This window comes from Pholis gunnellus, assembly GCF_910591455.1.
Source record: "Pholis gunnellus genome assembly, chromosome: 6".
Taxonomy (NCBI): domain Eukaryota; kingdom Metazoa; phylum Chordata; class Actinopteri; order Perciformes; family Pholidae; genus Pholis; species Pholis gunnellus.
The window spans coordinates 21455904-21480310 of record NC_136532.1 but is presented as its reverse complement, the minus strand read 5'-3'; the positions used below and the strand labels follow the sequence as shown (position 1 = coordinate 21480310).

Below are 24407 nucleotides of genomic sequence, written 5' to 3'. Positions count from 1 at the left end.
TCATTGAAATACTAATATCACCTGATTTAAAGCCTGTATAACAGACTAAACCGTCATCGGGGTTTTCTGCTGGGATTAGACGGCGCGTTCCCTCACCCGGACCCGGGCCTCTGTGAGTCTGAAGCAGGGTCGCTGGTGATAAAAATGTCCCTGTTCCAGTCGGCACTGGATTTCTTAGCCGGGCCCGGCTTGTCCGGAGCGGCCAGCCGGGACCAGAATGACTTCGTCGGACAAGTCGTGGAGCTCGGTGACATGAAACTGCGGATCAAGAGGGTGATCGCGGAAGGTGAGCTCGCCCCACTACGAGAAAAACGTTGATAACGTCTTGCGCGGCTAGGCACGCTAGCTAGCCGAACGAGCTAACAAGGCTAGCACCAGTGACATACTTCTACTGGTAGTCAATGACAATAGCGTTTGCACAACTGCAGAGCTATGCTATGCGTCACCAAGCAAACACCAGTTGATCAGTTGGTTTCGCGTGTAACTAACAAGCAGTAAATCCATTTACTGTGTGTGTGTGTGTGTGTGTGTGTGTGTGTGTGTGTGTGTGTGTGTGTGTGTGATGAATGGTCTCGATGAGCTGTAAATCATGATAATAGCTGCAGCTACAGTCAAGCTGCATTTCACTTGTCCACCAACCTCCCAACCCCATAGTTCACTAACGTTTCATAGCCCACCTCAGACCTTATCGTCAGGCAGCCATACACGTCTGACTCAAGATAAATACCAGAGCAGAGGGAGCAGAGAGGCATGTCGTTGTAAAGACAATATAAATAAAACAATATATCTGTGATGACAATGTTGTTACCAAAACTACTTTCCTGTATCTACGTTAATATGGACAGCGCAGTGTGTGTGGATAAAAACAACAGCAATATAGTAAATATTGTCTTCTCTACTCAACATGTTTATTCGAAGTACTTATCTGCCTTTTTGATATACTCTCACAAAAAAGAAACTCCACCTCAGTCATGGTTTTCACTTTTTTTGGGGGGGGGGGGGAGAATAGTCGGTAGCAATCTATAACACAATTGTTTTTCTTATTATGCATAAATTATAAATAAGGTATTAAAACTATCCAATCGTAGGAATTATTTCTCACATTCTTTGATATTTTTGTCTTATAGCCTACAGATATGCAATGATGATTTCTGGGTAATGTGTATGTTGATCTTTTTGTTCAGTGTGAAGTCTCTATTTGTGGGGGGGGGGGGGGGGCAATACAATGGTGTGTGTGTGTGTGTGTGCTTTCATAACTAGTACATATAGTCAAAAAACAGACACATCTCAGCACCTGCAGAGCTTTGCTGGGTTCTTTCTTGTGACATCAAGGGAGAGATTGGTTGGGAGCCAGTGCTCGTACTTCCCTGAATGCTCCGTTTTGATCTTTTCTTCATGTGTTTCTGGCTGCAAGGCTGCAGCAGATGAAATGTGTTGATGATGAAACTTGATGAAACCTTATTTCTAATGTGGTTCTGCAAGGTCTGCATCTGCAAGCTTTTTGTTTACGTGATGCTTTTGAAGTTTGAGTAGTTTGTCATCTCAAGCCATCTCAAATTTTAAAAAAGGATTTTTGATATTTATTATTATTAGTTTATTTACTCTTGCAAGTTGAAGATGTATTGTATTATATATTATATAAAATGAACCACAAAAATACCATTGTCTGAGTTTGAATCTGAAATAACAGCGTGTATTTGTTTGTATACCAAAGATCGGGTTTCTTCTCTGTGGGAACAGGGATTCTTGCCCTCATTGCAAAGTGACATAACAATCATTCTATACTGCTATCATGCATGTTTAGTTACTTGCAATAGTGTCTGGTAGAGCAGACAGTAAATGTGCAACAATAATCTGTATTTTTTGGTGTAGTCTGTTTAAAAAGATATAGGCTAAATCAGATCAAACCTCAAATTGTTATTGAGTTAGCCACATCTATATTTAAAATCTATTTTTTAAAATGCAGTGGGATCAGTTTGGCTGAAAATAAGTAAGTTATTGTTCAGAGTCGTTCGAGTTTTCAGCGTAGTCAGACCAGTAGGTCAGAGTTTAACTCGTCTATGGTGGGGCTTCAGTGGTTCAGCAGGTAAACTTGCTCAACTTTGAATGTGATTTATTACCTTGAAATTCCTTCAACACAAACAAGCAAAAAACAGAAACAAATTAAAAGGTGAAATAAGTTTTTGAAGCTAAACAAAGTTGACCATTGGGACACTAATTAGTCCTCTCAACTAACTGTTGGCTTTTCAGCTAATGTAGTTGGAGGAAAAGAAAAATGAGATTGACATTAAAGAAGTCTCTTTGCTGTGTGAACCAGCTCTGTCCACCTTACTTGGAACTTGCTGACTAATGCTGACAGATTGCTTCATCGCTAGTGCAAGGAAACCGTTTTTGTTAGAAACAGTTTTTCCTTTGTAATTCAAAGTACCCACTTCCATGTCCACTCTTTGCAACTCTCTGACTCATTCTGAGGTATTCGGTCCCAACTGCAGTCTAAATGTGTAGAAAACAATTTTAGATATAGTTATGTTTATGGTAGAAAAACCACAACAGCGGATTGAAACAATAAACAATTAAAGGCTGCAAAAACATCGATTAACGGGTCTTTAAAATGTCAGAAAATAGTGTGAAATTCCCACGATCACATCGTTCAACTTACAATTATATTAACAGAGAGGTTTGCAATTACGAAGCACAAGTTATTGCGTTACATTTTTGCTTGATAAATGATTACTTAACTGATTATTAATATAGTCGTTGCCTAACTTTCTGTAGATATACCATCAGCTAATTGTTTCAGCACTAGTTCCACTCTGATCAACAGTATGGTCTCTGTGTTGTGATTGACCATCCTCAGCTATGATCGCTGGTTAAAGGAAACACACACAAGAGTTTAGAAATCAAAGCGGATGGTAAAACGCCACATCATTTTACACTAAACCTTCACCCTTTTCAAACGCTCGTCCTGCTCTGTGAAAGGTGTCTTTGTTGTTTTTCTACAACAACATCTTTGGAGAGAGAATACAATGGCCGGCTGTTACCAGATGGTTCTATTTTTTTACGAACCATGACTAGTTTGTCTGTCTCCTGAATCAGCCACTTGGGCAGATAGGCCACACCCACTTCAAAAGAATCTGTTTGTGCAGCCCCATAATGCTGTCGGGTACATTTTAAGATGTGTTGCTGGAGGGGAAAAAAAAGTCACCACACAAGTTGTGGTTATCTTCATTGTTGTAACGAGCAACCACATTCTCTGTATTCTTCAGGTTAGTGAGGCAGAGATTATTATCGTCACTTAACTAAACAGGTTCTTTTGGAACAGTGGCACCTTGCGGGCCTCTCCTCTGTGTCCTCCTCTGAGCAGGGGAAACCGTAGACGAGGTCTCTTTATTCAGAGCTAGAGTGGATACGCTGTGCTTTATTCCTCATGTATTTCTGTAATTATTTCACACAACTACAAAGAAGATGCCCTGGCAAGATTTAATACGTTTGGGTGTGATGGAATACATTGTTTTTTTTAACGTTTCTGTACTTTTTTGGACTGAATAAGAGCAAAGGAAATGGAGCCTTTTTTAGTTTTCAGTCCCTCCCCATGCGAGCACAAGACAGAGGAAGACATGTGATCCCCACACCGGGGACGGCTGTGCATTCTCACAGCCAAGTCGCTGGCATGGCACGTAAATGTTGCTGTAACGGACAACAAATGATGTTCTGGTTACGCTTTGTGTTGAGTGTTTGTAATGAGCTAGAGTTAGGTCATGCAATAAAACCAGTGTTGTCCCTCAATGCTGAAGAAATAAGGGAGCATGAGCATCAGTTTGCCGGTTTGAATCCCAGATGAGGTTAAAAAAAAAAGAAATCGAGACTTGTCAAAATAAACGCCAGTGGACCCGCCTGAAGAATCTTCCCTCTGTAAATAAAGCTTTAAAGATTAGAATCTTGAGCGTGCCCATTTAAGTTTTCGCAAAACAAAGCCAGCGTGGTAGTTGATTTACTCCTCAGGTAACCTCCCCCCTTGCCCTGTTTGGACTGTGACTTGCTTAAATACATAGACACACACAGCCACACTTGATAAAAAAAGTTAGGAAACCAAAGGTTCTCGTCCACTAGCCCAGTGGCTTTTAAATCTTGAAATACAAAATGAGCCATCACGAGAAATAAATTGTGATTCATAGATGTATAAAATTATGATTTTTGTACTCAATTTGAATATTGAGGCAGTGTACAGATTGTTACTTAACTAAACTACGACCAATGGTCAATTTGAAGTGACTGGGTTCTCAGTAGCTCAGATTAATTACATCAATTACATTATAATTAGAGCAATTTGGTGCCGTTTCATAAAAAGAAAGTGTGTCCAATCGAGAACAGTCTGTCCAGCTGTATGTTTCATTATGAAAGGTCACAGAGCGCCCTAGCAGGCCAAACTGATTCTCCATGCACACTACCAAAACCCTGGCCCAACTAAATGGAACAGAACCATAATTAATGTTATTAATTACACCTGTGTTTTCCCTGCAGTTACGGGCCCATACCTGTCTCATTATTCCTGCAGCGTTGGCCACACTGTCACACCTTCAGTGAAACGGTATAGTGGCTTAGCGGTGGCCCGCAGGTTAGAGAAGTGAGCTTGTGACAGAGAGGTTGCTTGTGTTGTCTTGTCCTTGAGCAAGGCACTTAAGCTCCAACTTTCTCCACTGGGGCTGCTCAATGGCCAACAGTTAAGCGTGAGGTTATACTTGGCAGCTTCCAGGTTTCAACTGTTTATGAGCGTGTGAATCGGAGCGTTGCTGGAGGATGTAGGGCTCTCTGCAGTCATAAGGTACATCTAATGTGAATGTTCTCCCCCCCCCCCCCCCCCCCCAGTACTCAAAGTACCTTAGAACCACTCACACACATTAGAGTACACCAATTCTACCAGAACAAATCAGAAAAGTTACATTGCTCATTTCTGAATGATAATTATGTATCATTTGAAGAGCTTAGGAGTGAGTGTACTATTCATGTAGATGTAATTCAGAGTATTGACTTCCTGGCTGCCCTCTGTTTTGTGTTTCTCAGGTGGATTTGCCTTTGTGTATGAAGCCCAGGACATGAGCAGTGGTAAAGACTATGCCCTCAAGGTAAGATAGAGGTGTTTGTCTTATTAAAAGATCTCCTGATCACAGAACAACAAACAACTAGGGATGCACCGATCCGACTTTTGCAGTCCCGATAGCGATAGCTGGTCTTAAGACATTGGTACTTGTACTGATACCAGTGTTTAGTTAATACGCTGTATGTCTTACAGTCCTTTATGTATCAGGCTTGACTTAAACATTGACTTAAACTTCACTGAATTTAATACATGGATGTACTTTTACTTCATTGTTTTCTGTTATTAGAATACGAAATCGTACACCAGCAACTTGGTAAAACATCTTCAAAATGAACAGGAATTACAATCGAAGTTTAAACCCTTTTAAATGCAGAAACAAATCAAAACTTGAATACGAATTAACTTTCCATTATATCATGTATAAACTCATAATTGAACTGAGCAGATCGGCCCCATTGTCACTGGCCTGATATATTTGTATCGGTGCCTTCCTCCAAAAAAACAATGGTCTGTGTGTGTGCTTTTGTTTCAGAGGCTGCTGTCCAACGAGGAAGAGAAGAACAAGGAAATCATACAGGAAGTGTGCTTCATGGTATCCTTTATCATGTCCAGACCACGCTGAAAAGACACTGGTGTTTTCCTTATGATCCATTTAGAGCCTTTCTGTTTTCATAGCAGAGAGCAACATGTGACAAAGGCGAGTTAATCTGTAACCCATCACTTCACAAGAGTGCAAAGCATCTCCAGCGTTGCATACTGTCATTACTAGATCGCTTGTAGTTTACTGGCAACGCCACACAATGTCAGAATGCGTAACACAGGAACTAATATATATTTACAGTGTTAAACCTTATAATAACAGTGTGGTTTCATAAACACAGACTGCCATGTGGTGTGTGATTCTGTGCTTAAAAGCTCGTCATGTGTCCTTTGTTTGAGAGGAAGTGATAAACCGGACATAAGGAAAGATTCTGTTATTCTGTGGTTTCCAGGTTTAAAGATACCTTTTTGCAACTAAATGAACCACTGAAGCATCCACTTTCTTTCAATGTCTCTGGAGGGGATTTATTTTAACAGAGTTACAGTTTTTTAATCAATGAGATCACTCAGTCAGTGAAGGGAAGTAAAAAACCCTTTTGGCCAGCACAGCAGCTAAAAGGCTGGGACATCTCTTGTACTGTTGCACAATAGTTGTTTTCTGCTGTGTAGCACATTGTGAAGACGCAGGCCTTTTGGTGAACAACGCACTGTGTTCCCTGTACCATTGCAACATTTTTGTGTTTTTAGAACGCAACTATTTGCATAATGTTTAATGTTTAATGTCGCCGATGCTGATGAGGCAGAAAAAAGGTTGAAAGACACCAGTGAATTCTCCCGATCACCCAACCATAATCTCCTCCTTGTTTTCACTGGTTGACCAGCGACCTACAGTGCTGTTTTAGAAAACAACTGCTCCTTTGAGGCTTTGGCTGTGCATCAAAGTGAATGGCAGAGTAGGTCAATTTAAATTGTTGGAGACATCAATGGCCACGATGACAGATTAAACCGTTTAATTAGACACTTTGATTTGTATCATACTCAACAGCATCCAAAGTGGAATGACTGACCTGAAGCCAGGCTTGATATCACAGTAGTGTTTTGTTCCTTGACCTGCTTGCTCTATAGAAAAAGCTGTCGGGTCACCCCAACATGGTTCAGTTCTGCTCTGCTGCCTCCATCAGTAAGGAAGAGTCCGACACCGGACAGGCCGAGTTCTTGATCCTCACCGAGTTGTGTAAAGGTAACTTCACATTCATGTTTCCTCACTACTAGTACTAATTAACACATCAAACCAGGTCCAGGACCCGTCGGCTCCATTCCCATGTAACTCTGAAAAGGCGTGATGAAACGGTTTCCTGTCTGCGGCCTTTCTGCTTCCTGCTTTACTTCCTTTCTAATCAGTCTGACTGTTCATTTACAACAGGCTGTGTTGTCATTCATATATTCCAGCTTTGTAAGCAGCCTTACTTACCCATGAAAAATGTTTTAACACTATCCATTCATTTATTGGATGTGTGTGAAGCACCTTTTCTCTATTTGATTAACTTTTTTTACTGCATGATACAACACTTTTATCCACAGTGTCCCATATTTTAACTTACAATCGACCGAAAACAGAAGAAAGGCGTCTGTGTTGTGACAGGTGTTGCTTTCCCCTTGACTGGTGGCTTTTTCATTCAGTCATCTGTTTTGTGTCTCTTGTGCCTCAGGTCAGCTGGTGGACTTTATAAAGCGGGTAGAGCAGAGGGCTCTCCTGTCATGTGACACCGTGCTGAAAATCTTCTACCAGTCGTGCCGCGCCGTGCAGCACATGCACAAACAGAAGCCTCCGATCATACACCGGGACCTCAAGGTTCGTTGTTCCTTGCTAGTCGGATGAATGAAGGATGTCTCAAATGATGAAGTATCCATAATATGCAGCACAGATGAATTAAATACAACGACTCAGTTTGACGACAGTTTGTATCGAGGGAAACAGATTTAATGCTGAATTTACATTACTATAGATTCGGGGCTATTCGGGGCTATTGTGATTACTAACTGGTAATTAAATGTGTCTTGATTAACATGCAAGCCCTCTGCTTACTTGATCTATTGCAGATTGAGAACCTCTTGATTAGTAACCAGGGCACCATCAAGCTGTGTGACTTTGGCAGCTCCACCACAGTGTCACATTACCCCGACTACAGCTGGTCGGCACAGAAGAGGTCCATGGTGGAGGACGAGGTACGCACGCTCAAACATCACTTAAGGTTCATCTCAACAGGGCACTTCTTATACAAAAGAGTCTTGTTCTTTTGTATGATATCGAAATAATCTTTAGTACAGTTTTTACATACATACACCAAACATATTTCTGAAGTTGTTTTGGACTACATTATCACAAAAGCGAATTTTTACTGAATTAATTTTCTGTCATACCAGGTGTTGTTTTATACATGTTTTGAGATATGCTTCGCAGACAAAAGGTTTATTAATTGCATTTCACTCAACACAAACATTTTTATAGACACTCATAGTTTTATTTTGTCCAAAACCAAAGCCAGTTTTCTTGGAGTGCATAATATTTGCTCTAATTTGTCCATGAAAGTCAGTTCTTCAATTACAAGGGGGAAAAAACTGATTCATTATTTACAGTGGATCAGTGACAACACTGACAGAAACCAGAAACGTTTGATTGAATTACCAGCTCGAGGTTCAGGAAGCACCGATCAATCAGGTTAATTATATTTATACCATAACCACACAGACACACACACACACACACACACACACACACAGGAGCTTTGCTTCAGATGACCTCAGTATGCAGGACTCCGGAGATCTTGGTTTCTAAATCTAATAATCTGCGTGTCTATCCGGCACCTGTTCTCAAGCTAGTGGCACAAAAGAGATGCTCGAGGCGAGGTGGGCAGGTGTTTGGTTTAGATTTGAACAATTTGTTTCAAGAAAGCATGCTTAGCTGTCTGTGTGGGGAACACATGACGATGTGTCTTTTTCATAAAAAAATAATCAGATGAAGGTAGATCTTTCTCTATAAAAGTGATGCCTGAGATAGAAGCTAGATTTACCAAGATGTGAGCATAGCTGGATACTTGGCTCTGGTTCTGTCTGCTGAAAGACCCGACAGTGGTCCAACAGCTGTGTTTAGTATGTTGTTGTTTTTCTGTCTGTGTGTAGATCACAAGGAACACCACTCCTGCGTACCGAACGCCAGAGATGATCGATCTCTACTCCAACTTCCCCATCAATGACAAACAGGACATCTGGGTCAGAGCTTGTACATTTTTTATTTTGTGTCGCCCAATGTCACAGCTAACCCAAGACGATCAAAGATCAAAACATACCGCTTTCTGTTCGGTTAAAAAGACAGCTAAACGCTAACTTATTTTGTCGGGACATTTACAGACATTCATTAATAATGGTGGCTTGAGAGTTTGTTTTTGTCTGCATCATTTCCATGCAGGCCCTGGGATGCATCCTCTACCTGTTGTGTTTTAAGCAGCACCCATTCGAGGAGGGGGCCAAGCTGCAAATCGTCAACGGAAAATACTCCATCCCTCAGAACGATGACAAGTACACTGTGTATCACAACCTCATACGTATGTACTTTCAGTCTGTGTCTTCTAGTTTCCGCCTGCCTGTCCCTTTATCATTCTTCCATCCCTCTATTTCTCTCTGCTCCTCTTGCCCACAAGTCACAGTTTGGGATTGCACCTTTAAACGTAACGTTCATATAGACACAGTAGAGAGAAAAGCCATGTCAAGTAGAATATTGGCAGTAACACCAGTAACCTGTTACAGCTAATCCAAGTAGATTAAACAGCTCCACCTGGTGGAAAAGGTAAATACGTGTATTTCCTGCAAACAGTGGCACAAAAGTATAATATAGATCATTATTATTTAAATAGTACATTTGTATTATTTTCGTTATTCACATTAATTGCTGTGTGGGATTAATGACATTCAAAAACAATGAATTAGTCATATACATCCTTGATCTCCATATATTTAAGTAAATTATAGAACTGTGGTCTTGTTCATGAATTGCTTCCTTTATGCATCTACATGTCATTGTCATCCTCATTAACTGAACCCTCCTCCTCCTCCTCTTCCTCCTGTCCAGGTTCCATGTTGAAGGTGAACCCAGAGGAGCGTCTGTCCATTACAGAGTTGGTCAACCAGCTGCAGGAGATCGCAGCAGCACGCAACGTCAACTCCAAGTCCCCCATTACCGAGGTAGGTGTGCTCATGATTGTGTCCAGTGCTGTTGCGGCACTCGATTGAAGAGGTGATACTACAGTAGAATCTCAAGTTGTTATCCTATTATTAGCACATTAGCACTTACCCTGCTGTGCTGTTCTGACGCTGTTTGTGTTGACATTTTTCAAGCCCTTGAAAAGTCATTGGTTTCTCGATTGAGGTTAAAGCAAACAGATGGCAGATTTTCAGAAATGATCACCATTGAAATGGAGCAAAGTCATGGCAGTGGCCGCTGAATTAGTCTGTTCTCCCAGCCAGGAGGCGAGGGAGAATGCATTTGAGGGTGCTATCCGAATCTCCAACTGTCTATTAGTGGCTTCTGCTTCAGGTATCAGTCTTGAGGAGGTGACAACTTTCACCAAGTGCATTTTGGAGTAAACAAGTTGATTGGCTGAGACACAATCTCCGCCTGGGAAGAGGCTATTGACAGGCCGAACCACACGGGTTCTTCCGCAGTGTGTGTGCACATGCATGCACTCTCATGCACTCTCAAATTGCTGTTGCGGTTGCGGTTGCACTTGCTCAGTCTCGCATGCGACCAACGCGCGCACACGGTGGCGGGCTCAAAGGAGTCTGTATTCTCTTTCCCAGGCTCCTCTCTTCCCAGCTGGCATGGCCCAAAGAGCCAGAGAGACATAGAGGTGGTAAATCGGTGTAACTGAAATTAGAAACTAGCATAAAGTCATACCAACACTTCAGTAATAAAGCAGTATTTTGGGTGGCAGAGTGACTGTAAAAGCAAAAAGTTAATTTTCTTTCATCTAGCACCCACAGTAGCTAATTCTGCATAATCAGATTTAAGATTATAGCCACGGTTTTGCAATAGAAAAGCATGGTGGCCGGTCATCACAGACTAAGCAGCCACAGCCTCTAATGATTCTTAAACTCAAAATCCTGGTACTTAACGCAAAATCCGCAGCCACAGTTGTGATTTAACAGCATTAAAAGCTGATTTCGATGTCAAAAACCTCCAGGTTTACAGTGATTCTCTTATCTTCCAACAGCTTTCTGCTATGTAGTGTATACATGACTGATTATATAGCTGAGCAAGTGTGTGTTTCTGAATCATATTTATCTAAGTAAAACTATGAATACTTATAGTACTTAGTCTTTTTTTTTTTTTTATGGAAATCATACACTTGTAACAACTGAAGGAAAATCCGTTTTTTCCTGTGCTTTACTGTAGACAGTTGCTTCTTGTGTCTCGTTCTAAGTTCATGCCATTGCTCAGAACACATGTTTAAACTGAAGCACTGAGTTCTTCTCCAACTCATTTCTTACCAAACTGAATCCTGATAAGGTTGCTAAATGTGTGCAGAGTGAAGGCAAATTTGGCGATCGCTGATCTGATTAGGGTTAAGAAGGGGATTCCCTGCTGGACATAAGGAGATTATCATCCTCCACCTTCTCCTCCTCCTCCTCCTCCTCCTCCTCCTCCTCCTCCTCCTCCCTGCTGCTCAGCACAGACATATGGAGAGGCAGACTGTGAGATGGAGCAGAGAGGAGGGAGAGCAGAAAACATGTGAAGGGAGGGAGCAGACATGGAAGTGAAATATTGAGAGGGAAATACGGAAGACTTCTCTGAGGGGAAGCGAGACGCAGAGTCCGTCTGGCTGCTTTAACGCAGTCCTGTTCACATCTGACAATTATTTTATGCAGCACGTCTGACACTAACAATTTTTCTTTTTATATGTAAAAATATCTTTTCGGGAGTCTTTTTTTGAACTGGTGATTTTTCATTTTGGGACCTGTTGCTTCACACTCAGGATTTGATTGATGCTCTTTTTCTGTTCCTCTATTCGTGGTCCCCTGACCAGAATCTATTTTAGTTCTTTGCTGGATTGTAATTTGGTATTTTTTTAAGATGGCAATTGTTTTGCATTTCTAAGGAAGTTTTGTCTTGAACATCTTCAAGTGCTGGCTGTTTCTTTTGGTCAACTTAATCTTCATTGTGTTGACTTACCTGTTGTTGACTTACCTGCTACAATGTTGAGCGCGTACTACTGTTGGCGCCCCGTGTATGACGGCTATGAATGTCTGCAGCTGCTGGAGCAGAACGGAGGTTTTGGCAACAACGGAGCCCAGCTGCCCATGCAGATCCACAACGTCCAGAACAATTCAGGTAAAGGATTGTTTGGATGACAATATCATGCTGGGATGGTGTTTTGTTTTTTAAAGTGTTCGTTGTTTCGTGTGTTCACACTTTAGGTGGGGAGACTGAAGTTAAAACCTCTATGAAAACAGAGCAGTGGTGTCCTGTTTCTAAAAGTGAAATTCAGCAACTCATTGATTTGCTGTATAAACCTATAAACCCATAAGGACCCTTTGGCACATCCATATGCTGCAATCTAACAAACTGGCAAATATAACTACACTTTATTACTTAGAAACAGCCATGCGGCTGTTTTCTAAATTGTTCTTCTGAGGTGTGGCTGAGCAAGACACTTCATTTCACTAAACTGCTCTTTGTTTTGTTTTTTATAACCCCAAATTTCTAATCGGGCTGGAAAACATTCTAACACACACATATCCACACACCCCAGACATCCCCCGTATCTCTGAGTGTCACACGTGGTAATAAGTAATCAGGTTAGTTCACCTATAACGACCCAAACTAAAGAAGCTCCTCCTCCTCAGACCAAGGGGGGATCATGACCAGCAGTTAGTAGGTCGTGATCCTCGTATGTGATCCAAATTGTGGTGACTGTTGGTGATTTCCAACCCTACAGTATGTCTGAAGAAGATTAAAGCAAAGTATGCGAGCTCTGTAACTTGCTAATTCTTCTGTTATTAGGATATCTGAATAAAAACTAAGAGCACAAGCTGAAGGTAACTGGTGAGAAAATAATATTATTTCTGTTATTTTTAAATCTCCACTTCTATCTAAATGAGCATAATAGTCTTTTCTATATACACAACCAACTCTTCATGCACACATGCAGGCTGCGCACTGTGACTGCACATTAAGAGGGTTTCTGCTCGGCCAGTCAACCATCTGTCGAAAGGCAGAATATGTTTGCTCTTCCCCTTGAGGAGTGGCTCCAGTCGTCCCGTCCATCCACACGGTCAGATCTGGCCAATACATAATGTTGAGTCATCTGCCTGTCGTCGTATCTCAACATCTGGCAGCTCCACCACGGCTGAACGCAAAAGATTTAATCCGATCCATTGACCTCAAAGTTAAAGAGGATTTGTTGAACCACTTCTTAATGCCGTTAAGCGTCTGTATGTGAGTGTATCGTGTTTATCATGAGTGTGGGAATGTGCCTTTTTTGACACTCTATACCCACATCTAAAATCATAGAATATGCATTTTATTCTTTTAACTTCTTTTTGGTTATGGTTTTCTAATCAATCATTTATTGTAGCTTCATAGACGGATCCATTCATTAGATGGTAATTTAAAAAAGCAAATATTACAAATGTTGCTTACTGTTTGATGCATGAATGTTTTTGATGTCATTCTGGGTTAAACTTTGGTCCTGATTGCTCTTAACTAAACCTAATGTCAATGTTATGACAATGTCTGGAAATCTATCATCTCAGCATTCGCTCTCTTTCCCCCCACGATGCCGATAGGCATATATGATCCTGATCAGTCGGGCAGCGGGATCTTGGACATCTTAAGGGGAGGAACAGAGCGCTTCCTGACCAACATAAAGGACACTTCCTCTAAGGTCATCCAGTCAGTAGCCAGGTAAGGTGCTCCAACTTTGTTATCGTGATTATCATTGTTGTATTTATCCATTCTTTCACTTTATCATTTAGCACTCACTGTGTTGTTGTTTTTTCACATAACCTCCCGTGTGTTGCTGAATTGATCTCATGGTTCACATTGTGTTTGTGTTACCGTCGGAGTTGACTCAACACTCGGTTAAACTTTTCACATTTTACTCTGGCGACTTTAACTTCACATATGTATATTTGTTACTTATTTAACCCAACAAAGATCCCACCACCGCGTATTTAAAATATGCACTCATGGTCTGGAATTGTTATATCGACATCCACCAAATGGCATAACATTTGTCTAAACCTTACTGTTTGCCAATTATCAGTCATTATGTTGCATCACAGTTGCATTAACCTGCAGTAAATGTAGATGATTGTTCACCTGCAAATTGTCTACGGAAGCAATCGTACTCAAACCCACCCTGCCCCCGGATTTACCTTTTCAAAAGGAACATTTTGCTTCTTAGTTGTCTTTGACCAACCACTGGCATACGAGTAAGTCCGTGAAGTGTGGGAATAATCTAGGTACACTTCATCATCATCATTGAGAATGATTGTTGATGTTACAGACGGGACACCTCCAGTGACTGATGTGTAAAAAAGAGTTGAGAATAAGCAAAGTGTTCCTTTAAACAGCCACTCTATCCTTTAAGGTTTGATGTTTCATTTGGCTATTCTATCATCGGTTTGTTCCATTTGTTTGGTCGTTTTGTTTATTTTTTTTGTTGTTTCTTTTCTCTGTCCCAATCCCTCATGGTCCCACTATGTGTCCATCACCTAGCAACCCGAGGTAAATATGGGTCGGTGAACTGCGTTAACTCATGCGTCGCTCTGTGTGCTCCTGTAGTTTGTGTTTGATTTAGAGGAAGAGAAACCCTACTAAAGCCTTTTTTTGCTGTGCCGTGTCCGCCGTCACAGCTTGCTGATCCTAACATCACACATTCAGTAATTCAGTTGAATGAATGCGGAGCGGGATGTGAATGGACAGATGAGTATCATTTTAAGAGTGAATGACGGCAGCGCCATGTGATTGGGAAAGTGATATCGGTCAATGACGAAGCAAGTGCAACATATTCTCTATCCATGGTACAGGAACTGAATGGGCCCGTCGGTAACAAGGTGAAAATTAAAGGTTTTGGTGTAGCAATGGTAACCCTTGTTTGAAAGGTGCATTCTACCAACTGCTTGAGAGAATTCTTCATGAAGTTAAATAGCAGAAAGCAGTGCAAATGCAACATCCCTCAAAGTGTTGTGGTCTGTTAAAAAGCTTATTTTAGTAGCCCCTTGTCATATCGATCAGATAATTTGTCACGACAAAAGTGTTTTTGTGACTTTTAGCTGTTTTAAAGCAGACGGCATCATCCATAGCCTAATTTGATGGTTCCCAACCTTTTTGGATGTAAGATGTAACCCCGTGCCCCGTCAGGTAAACTCAAGTACATCCTCCATACCGACATTCTTTTTTTCAACCATTCCGTTACTGTAAGCTAACTGTTTTCAACTGTTCATCCATTACTTTGATTCATGTCAAATTCAACATTAATGTGTTACTTTAAGCTAACTGCACTATCTATTTTAACCATGTATCCAATCATTTGAGCTAACCATTTGAATCGTAGTCTTAGGTATCTATTTTAACCATTTCTTCACGTCACTTTTAACGTCTCTGATCGCTTCCTAACTTTTCATGCATTGGCACCACATGACTGTCAGATGTTAAAGTTTAAACACTTGAACGTTGTGTTATTTGTCGGTCATCATTTTCTTTGTACCCCCAAGCAACTCCAGATGTAGCTCTGGTTGAGAATCACGTTCCTATATATATGAATGAATGAATGATTGAATGATTGAGTGGTAGTTCAATTGAATATGACTCCACTGCTAACTAAATCACCATTTTCCGCTCTATGTGTGTCTAAACCAGCATCGCCTGTCTGTCCTGACACCATACGGATCAAATGTGTCATCGGCATAGATAGATTAACCTCATTGCTTGGCCTACAGGTTGTTTGTGTGTACTCAATTTTAATATTTATTGGGAATCATTTTGTGTTGTCTTTGCTATTGTCATCGCTCCAATATGATTAATTTTGCTGTTAAATCCAATGTCGCCTACTTTCCACATCAATTAACTGCCAATAATATTGACCATCAAAGAGCTATTGGCAGTGATGATCCTCCTAGATGTATTCCCATGCAACAGCAAGCATCTGCCAGATGCATGTGCTACATTTAAAAACTGAGAAAACTAAAAACTTAAAACATTCTTAGTCAAATTTGCACGATTGTGGGACAGCCTTCATTAAAACAGGTTGAAAATCTGTATTGTGTGGTAGCCCTGGCAGAGTTTCCCATTCAGGCGTCGGTTAGGAACATCTCCATCCTGCAACAGAGTCAGTACATCGTAAATAATACATTTCTTGTTTCTGAACCAGTTTGCGTTATCAAGCTTTGTTAATTGGCTATATTTGTGTCTCCCAGACATTGTCAAACTGTTTATTTCTTGTTGTGAATTTTGTTTTCCCTTCCTGTGTCTACTCCTTTCATAAGTGCGATTGTAATTTCCTCTTACAGCTACGCCAAAGGGGACCTAGATATTTCATACATCACCTCCAGAATAGCAGGTAGGCATAATAGCCTTCATAAAACTTACTGATGCATGTTTAACTCTCTCTTACTTCATAACGTGATTCCATTCAAACGTGCTGTGATATAATGTCTTAAATTAACATTTTCAGAAAGGGATAAACCTTTGATGTAATAGTTACACATGTTTCTCTGTATTTGTGTTTATGTGTGTGTGTGTGTGTGTGTGTGTGTAGTCATGTCCTTCCCAGCAGAGGGGGTGGAGTCGGCGATAAAGAACAACATTGAGGACGTCCGTCTGTTCCTAGATTCACGTCACGCTGGCCACTATGCTGTCTACAACCTCTCCAAACGATCCTACAGGCCTTCTCGATTCCACAACAGGGTATGAAGTGTGCGTGCGTGCGTACATGAGTGTTTGTGCAAGCACCTATTTGGTGGGTAGATGCATATCTGTGTGACATTGCCAAACTCTTTTGTCTCAATATGGGTATGTCATTGCTGTGAGTGGGTTGTTTGTTTACTCCGTCACAGTGTCACTATAATACATGGGTTTATTATTGCCACAGTAATTGCTTTTGTTAAAGTAGGGTTATCCTTTCACTTGTGTGCAGCTGAACAAGATTCCTGTTGTATTCAGGGGTGTCTCTTTGTGTGTGTGTGTGTTTGTAGGTTTCAGAGTGTAACTGGCAAGTGCGCCGTGCCCCCAACCTGCGCAGTCTCTACAGTGTGTGTAAGAACATGCATCTATGGCTCAAACAAGACCAGAGGAACATCTGTATAGTACACTGTCTGGTAAGTAATCTCTCGCCACCTACTCGATGCCTAAGATGACTGAGGACTTCATACATGCTCAGATGGAGAAAAGTCATATATATATAGAGGAGGATGACGACACCTGCACTATCCTTAACTGTTACCTCCACCTTTTTGTCTCTGAAGGACGGCAGGGCAGCGTCGGCGGTGGCAGTTTGCTCCTTCCTGTGTTTCTGTCGCCTTTTCACCACAGCTGAGGCCGCTGTCTACATGTTCTCAATGAAACGCTGCCCGCCCGGCATCGCACCCTCACACAAGAGGTAGAATCACGGAAGAGATCCTCATCAACCCAAAACTTCTCTGGTTACAAAAAAAAACAGCTGAGAATACAGGAGCCTGATCTTGCTTTTGATTGTTGCAGGTATATAGAGTATATGTGCGACATGATGGCAGAGGAGCCCATCGTCCCCCACAGCAAGCCCATAATAATTCACTCCATCGCCATGACCCCCGTGCCGCTGTTCAACAAGCAGCGCAGTGGGTGCAGGCCGTTCTGCGAGGTTTATGTTGGAGACGAGCGAGTCCTCACCACGTCACAGGAGTACGACAAGATGAAGTACGTTTATGTATGCTCAAGAATGAAGTTCAGCTTTCCCTCAATAGAAGAAGTAAAAACAATGTTCCTATTCATCATCGCCTCGCTCGCTCTTTTGCTCTTTCCAGCGATTTCAAGCTGGAGGACGGAAGAGCGGAGATTCCCCTCAACGTGACGGTCCAAGGAGACGTACTGGTGGTGATCTACCATGCGAGATCTACACTGGGAGGACGTCTACAGGCCAAGGTACACACACACACACACACACACACACACACACACACACACACACACACACACACACACACACGCGTGCATAAGGGCAACACACATCAACTGTCAGCACATTCTTGAGAAATCAAAGCTTATTTTAAACTCTTGTGTTGTGTTCCAGATGGCATCCATGAAGATGTTTCAGATCCAGTTCCACACAGGCTTTGTCCCCAGAAATGCGACCACGGTCAAGTTTGCCAAGTATGTACAACATTTTTGGAAATGCAATGCTTTTAACTGAACAAGATCATTGTCACCCAAAGCTTCAAATTTCATATCGCCTGTACAACAATACCAACGACATCAGATTTCTTATTTTCGAATTAACTGTTGAAATGTACTCTCTCCATAAGTTCCTGTTTCCAATCTATCTGCTCTCCTGCCAGGTATGACTTGGATGCCTGTGACATCCAGGAGAAGTACCCAGACTTGTTCCAGGTCAACTTGGACATCGAGGTGGAACCCAGAGACAGAACCAGCACCAAGACCCCTCCTTGGGAGGGCTTTCAAACCAAGGGCCTCAACCCCAAAATCCTTTTCTCCTCTCGTGATGAGCAGCAGGAGATCCTCAGCAAATTTGGTAGGTGGCATTGCTTTATAGAAGCCCGGCTCTGGGGTTAAGAGTGTTACGCTTCTCAGTTTACTTATATATCAGACATCTTTCTTCTTTTCTGCCTTCAAGCCCACTGGATGTGTGTTTTTCTTCTTCTTTTTTTCGAATTCACATATAAACTAAACTTAAAACCTTAATCACTTCAGGTAAGCCCGAGCTGCCTCGTCAGCCAGGTTCCTCCGCATTTTACGACTCAGAGTCGCCCCAGCCGGCTCAGACCCCAGAAGGCTCCAATGCGACAGAAACAGAATCTCCTGTGAGCACCGATAGCAATGCCAACAACTTTTTCCAGACCCTGGATTGGGAAGGTACTCGTGAAAATCATCTTGATTTTGCCCCGTACAGCCTTAGTGTTCTAGCTGAAGGGGACAGTGCTACTCATTTAGTTTACTGCGTTAACTTTCCCAGACAAGATTCAAACAATAAAATCCTCCTGATTAAGAGCCTTAAAAGTTGCACTGACCAGCTTCTTGCATTTGTAGATGTGAGTGGCCCTCAGGATGCCTCAGACAGTCAAGGAGGGGGATCCATGAATGACCAGGAGGACCTAAGTGATCAATCAGAAGGAGAGTCCTACTCTTATTCTGCCCCCGGTGGGGAGCCGCTGTCACGTGACCCCAGCGAACCACTGTTTGATGCTGACTTCCAGGTGGGGATAGTCTTGGATGGCTGATTATATAAATGCATTATAACTTCCGTTATAATGCGCCCTGAGTTTTATGGCATAGGGATTACTTTATTCCTCCAGCATTCCATTAATATTTTTCATTTTTGGTGTCCCTGTCCTTCTACAGAGCTCCCCTCCTGCAGCCCAGGAGTCTCCTATCGGGGACACAGCTGACCTCCTGGGGTTAAACTCGGACCCTTCCATGTCCTCAACCTCCGCCTCTGCTCCTCATCAAGGAGTCCAGGGAGGACTGAAAGCTGCATCCAGCAACAGCGACCTCCTCAACGACCTGTTTGCCCCCCCTGCTGGTGAGACAGGAGCAGTGCAGGAAGACTTGTTCTTCAGTGGGCCAGCCAGTGGGGCCACACCAGACTCAAAACGTAAGCTCAGAGGCTCAATACATGCTCAGCTGCATCGTCGCAAAAAATACTTTCCAGTTATCCTTAATGCATTATTCTCCTTCTATCTGCAGCCATGGGCGACCTGTTTGATCCGTTTGGGATGGGGTCTGACTCCGGTGTTGGCGCCACTGTGGGTTCATCTCGGCAGGCCTCTGGACCGGACCTGTTTGGAGACCTGTTGAGTTCTGAAAGTTCAGCTCACAGTAACCCTACTCCTGCTTCCAACACAAGCCTCTTCAACCTCAGTAAGTACATCAGCTGTTGTGACACCGCTCGCGTTATGTCTCGGTCTGCTTTGAAGAGATATGAGCGATAACACACACTTTGCTCCAACTCCAGCAGCAGCAAACCTACAACAAACACTAATTTAGGTCTCACATTCCACTTTCTATGGAAACATGCAAACTTACTTGGTGATACTCTGGATGTTTTTGTCCTGACAGATAAACTAGTGAAGGATGCCCCCAAGATGACATCATCAGCCAGCCAACCAGACCTGCTGGGTGGGTGGGACAGCTGGGCAGCTGGCACCACCGCTGGCATGAGCGCCACCACCAGCAAACCCAGCTACACCAACACAGGTGAGTGAAGGAACTGAAATGTAGGGGTTTGTGGCTGACTGAAAATATGAGTGGTCAGTTTTGTACTCGCATATATTTCTTTTTACTGTGTCTGTAGCTTCTGGCGTTGCATCTATGTCGAAGGCCAAGTCTCAGACCTTTGATCCGTTTGCCGACCTGGGAAACCTGGGTTCCAGTTTACCAGGTAAGAGGCCTGGTCCCGTATCCAACCACCTGTTGAGGCGCTACTGCGAAACAAACAGAGAAACATGTACACTTATGAACTCGTAAATCTATAAATGAATCTCAAGTTAACTATCCATGTTTTTGCAGGTTCCTCCAGCAGTAATTTTTCGGAGCCTTCTTTTAGCGCAAAAGCTACATCCTCCTCTGCTAAACCTCAAGCCCAGCCCTGGCAGTCTGGAAGACCCACCTCAGCCCAGAAAAAACCTTGGATGTCCGGATCAGGACCTGGGACGGCACCTAAAGCATCATCTGCCCCTCAGTCTGCAGGCACGCAGGCCTCCAAACCCAACTACAACCTCAACTTCTCCAGTGTCATCGGTGGGAGAGAGGACAGAGGAGTTCGTGGGCCTGGTTTCGGTAAGCGACATTGAGTCGGTGGGGAAGGATTTGTTTCAGGAGTTAGGGATCATATCTATGTTTGATTTTCCAGTTATCACTCATGGGGATGAATAAATGTGATTAGTTTATAATATGTATGTGCAGTATTGTATTCTCTGTTCTGTATTTTGGTGCAAACTCTTCTTGGGAAATGAGCCAAAGTTCTCCGTAAAGATTTCATTTCTGTGTGCCGTGTTGTGACGCAGGCGCCAAGCCCAAGGTAAAGCAGGATGATTTTGAGGACCTGCTGTCAACTCAGGGTTTTGCCTCTCGGCCTGATAGAAAGGGACCAAGGACCATCGCTGAAATGAGGAGACAGGAGATCACGAAAGACATTGATCCACTTAAATTACAGGTAACAAACTAAATGCATATGCGAAGGACATTTTACACACTGAGAAACGCATTCTTCAGTGGGTGAGATACGAAAAGTGAAAGAGCAGTGCTTGCCTGTCTGGCATTACCACCGAGTCTCTTGCCAAAAGAGCTGATTAGATAGACCAACATGGCACCTTTTGGCCGGTGATACTCAGAGCTGACTGTAGCCTCCAAGTGCTGATCAGTGTTTGTGCCTTTTGTTCATGGTGAAAGTGGTAACGGTTTATTTCATTGTCGTGCTGCAGATCTTGGACTGGATTGAGGGGAAGGAGCGAAACATCCGAGCGCTGCTGTCAACTCTAAACACTGTGCTGTGGGAGGGTGAGACCCGCTGGAGGCCTGTGGGCATGGCTGACTTGGTGACACCTGACCAGGTGAAGAAGTTCTACAGGAAGGCTGTGCTGATTGTCCACCCGGATAAGGTACAGTATAACAATTACAATTATTGCAACCCTTCATCGTAACTGTCTTTTTATTATGTATTCATTGGCAAACTCTTCTCTCTCGCTCTCTCTCTCTCTCTCTCTCTCTGCAGGCAACAGGCCAGCCTTATGAACATTACGCTAAGATGATCTTCATGGAATTGAACGACGCCTGGTCAGAGTTCGAGAACCAGGGTTCCAAAGCACTCTTCTAAAACCCTGGTCTGGATCCCAGCGAGACTGGACTGGATTCGGCCTAACCAAACAAGCGTTAGACTGAGCCAGATTGGACAGGACTGAGCCCACATTGGGCCTTAGGGGGCGCAGAGCCTCTGAGAGGTGTCCTCTCTACCATTCCCTTCACTCCCTTCTTTACTCTCTTCTGTTTCTACCGTCAAGGAAAAAGACCTTTTTTGCCTCATGTCCGGCTGTAGGGAAAATGTCCTCACTGGTTCATAAACAGCCAGTAGAATAAACATTGTAATAGTTCTTTAACTCACTGCCTACCTGTACGACTGCCTGAGTGGTGCTGCTGCAAACACCCGGAGGGAAGAATGGGTGACAATCACATGAAGAAGACAAGAGTGGAAAAGAAATCCAATAACACAAGCTGATTATCTTAACAGTGGTATTCAGATAAAAAGATGTAATGACCCCACACTAATATAATGCTGGTAAATTTTGGCTGTGGCTGGTACGTTTGTCACTTGTGCCTGGCACTTTTGCAAACAACCAGTCAGTTTGCTGACCGAACATTGGCTGTACATTTTTCAGCATGCCAGACGATCTGGAAGTATTGTTTTTAAGCTTTGTTGCCTCGAAGAATAGTGAATGTTGCCGATGAATCGTTGAACAAACCAGCCAACAAAAAAATAAGAAATAAAACTTCTATCCTGCCTCTGATGCAGAAGCAGGATTAAAATCTCAATGATTTTGACGATAGATCTGTTGATAATACCCATTCACTCTTTGAAGTGCGACTGCTGCACCTTTTTGGGGTCAACAGTCGGTTGGGTTTGTTGTTGAGCCATTTCTTCTTCAGAAAGACTATTGCCTGCTGAACACTACTAGTGCTGCTTCTACCGTTACAGTTCCTGCTACACACACACACACACTCCTCAGATTGATGTTGAAACCTGCATCCCGAGCTTCTGACTTCTGACAAAGGAGCTGAACTTGTTTTGGAGCCCCATATATAAACCTAAGCGGGCAGTCTGTTGTTTTTGAAGTGCTCTTTTAATTCCACCCACTCAGGCTATACTGTGTAGCTAACTGCATGCTGTCCCACGCCAAACCGCTAAGCAACAGTAGGTAGGTGTGTCTGATTTCAAACCAGGGTAGTCCGAACAGCCGGGGGGGGGGGAACTCTTTTATCGAAGTGCCCTTTTTTTCTTTTCTTGTAGCAGAAGCAGAAAGAGTCCACCGGCCTGATTACGCTGGGTGGCAGCGCTCACACTGCTCGTTGCTTTTGAGCATCTCCGTCATCACTGTCATTGACCCCCTTCCCTTTGTCTCTGTAAGCCCCGCCCTCCACCAGCGCCTAGTTCAGTGGACTTTTCTTTCTTTTCTTTTTTTGTCAGTGCATAGGAGGAGATCACAAAGTGAAGGAATGAAAAGAGAATATGGTTGATTTAATCTGGTTGCTCTTAGTTTTACTCTTGTGTTTTTTTGGGGTTCATTCTGAACTTTGAGCTTCTGTCAGTGAATCATCACTTCAGTGTAAATATAAAAATATTATCATCCATCAAGTGGCTTTGTTAAGATTACTGCCTGGGCAATTGATGTTCTCGAGCCTCATGCTTGACTGTGTGAATGTGTGTATGTGTGTGTTTCTTTGGGGGAAGATAATGAAACCTTGTTGGACGTCATGCTTTCTTGTCTGCAATCACAATCTTTTCTTTCTTAATTTAATTCTTTTCAGACTCTTCCACACTTATAACTGATCTTTCCAACTTTCGCATTTCCCTTTATTTTGTATTTTACATTTTACCTCATGGACCAATCAAATCACCTGTTTTCTTATTTATTATGTTTTTTGGGGGGGGAGTGTTGTGGGTTATAATGACATGTATTCCTGCATATTGATGGCACAAGTGAAAATCTTCAGATAATATATAAGAGGAAAGTTTTGAGTGCAAGTTGTTGGTTGATCACAGTGAGCCTCTTTGTTGCTGTTTTCATTCCAAAGCATTTATTATTACAAATTTGCTTTTACAAATATATATCCTCTCGGTTGTTAGGCGTTGTTTATTTGTCTTTTTTGTTTCTTTTTTCCTCATGCTTCTGTTTTGCATTTTGTTAAAATTCCAACATGAGGGGCCAGTAAACCTAAGTAAGAAAAAAATAAACCGATGCTTGAAATTCTCTGACAGTATCATGGTATAAAGAGGGTGGATTGCAAAACCACACATCAGCAGTGTTTACTGCACCGAATTACATCATACTAATATGAATGTAGATTTCAATGCAAAAACAAATGATTAAAAACCTTTTGATTTGAGGCGGATATGTTGGTGTCGTCTTTATTTTGAAGGATTCAAAGTGGCTTCACATTCACATCTTTATTGCCTACTGAGCTAAATTAGACAAAGATTGTCTTAAGAATGTATTTTTCTTTTTCAATGGTAGAAACCCCCGTCAGTGTGCTGTGGTACTGAATATACTTTTTGATGCATCTCTTTGTCGTTTAATTATCTTCATTTAAAAAAATGTTTGTGATCATTTAAGCATTTTGAATGATTAACGAATTTTTTAGAGACGGAGCCAGGCTGAGGCTTCCAATTTCGAAGGTGCAACAAAAGATTACCATCAGCGGTGAAAAAAACATTAAAACCTAAAATGTACTCTGTGGTAATGAGTCATTTAGTAGCAAGCCCAGTTCATTGTCCACATCACTTTA

The 24407-nt window shown here is 42.4% G+C and overlaps 1 protein-coding gene across 1 annotated transcript; it reads left to right on the top strand.

The window, feature by feature from the left end:
• Nucleotides 1-24008, top strand: gak (cyclin G associated kinase). The gene is made up of 29 exons (XM_079162059.1): nucleotides 1-286; nucleotides 5062-5123; nucleotides 5631-5690; nucleotides 6764-6878; nucleotides 7348-7490; nucleotides 7739-7864; nucleotides 8819-8908; nucleotides 9105-9240; nucleotides 9765-9877; nucleotides 11945-12023; nucleotides 13481-13598; nucleotides 16208-16257; nucleotides 16456-16604; nucleotides 16892-17014; nucleotides 17162-17295; nucleotides 17397-17591; nucleotides 17699-17816; nucleotides 17965-18044; nucleotides 18230-18423; nucleotides 18603-18764; nucleotides 18939-19105; nucleotides 19251-19503; nucleotides 19596-19769; nucleotides 19968-20105; nucleotides 20203-20289; nucleotides 20418-20687; nucleotides 20915-21063; nucleotides 21332-21508; nucleotides 21622-24008. Exons 1-29 carry the CDS (start codon nucleotides 145-147, stop codon nucleotides 21721-21723), a joined length of 3906 nt encoding a protein of 1301 aa, XP_079018185.1. The 5' UTR covers nucleotides 1-144; the 3' UTR covers nucleotides 21724-24008.
• Nucleotides 24009-24407: the final 399 nt, after the last annotated feature.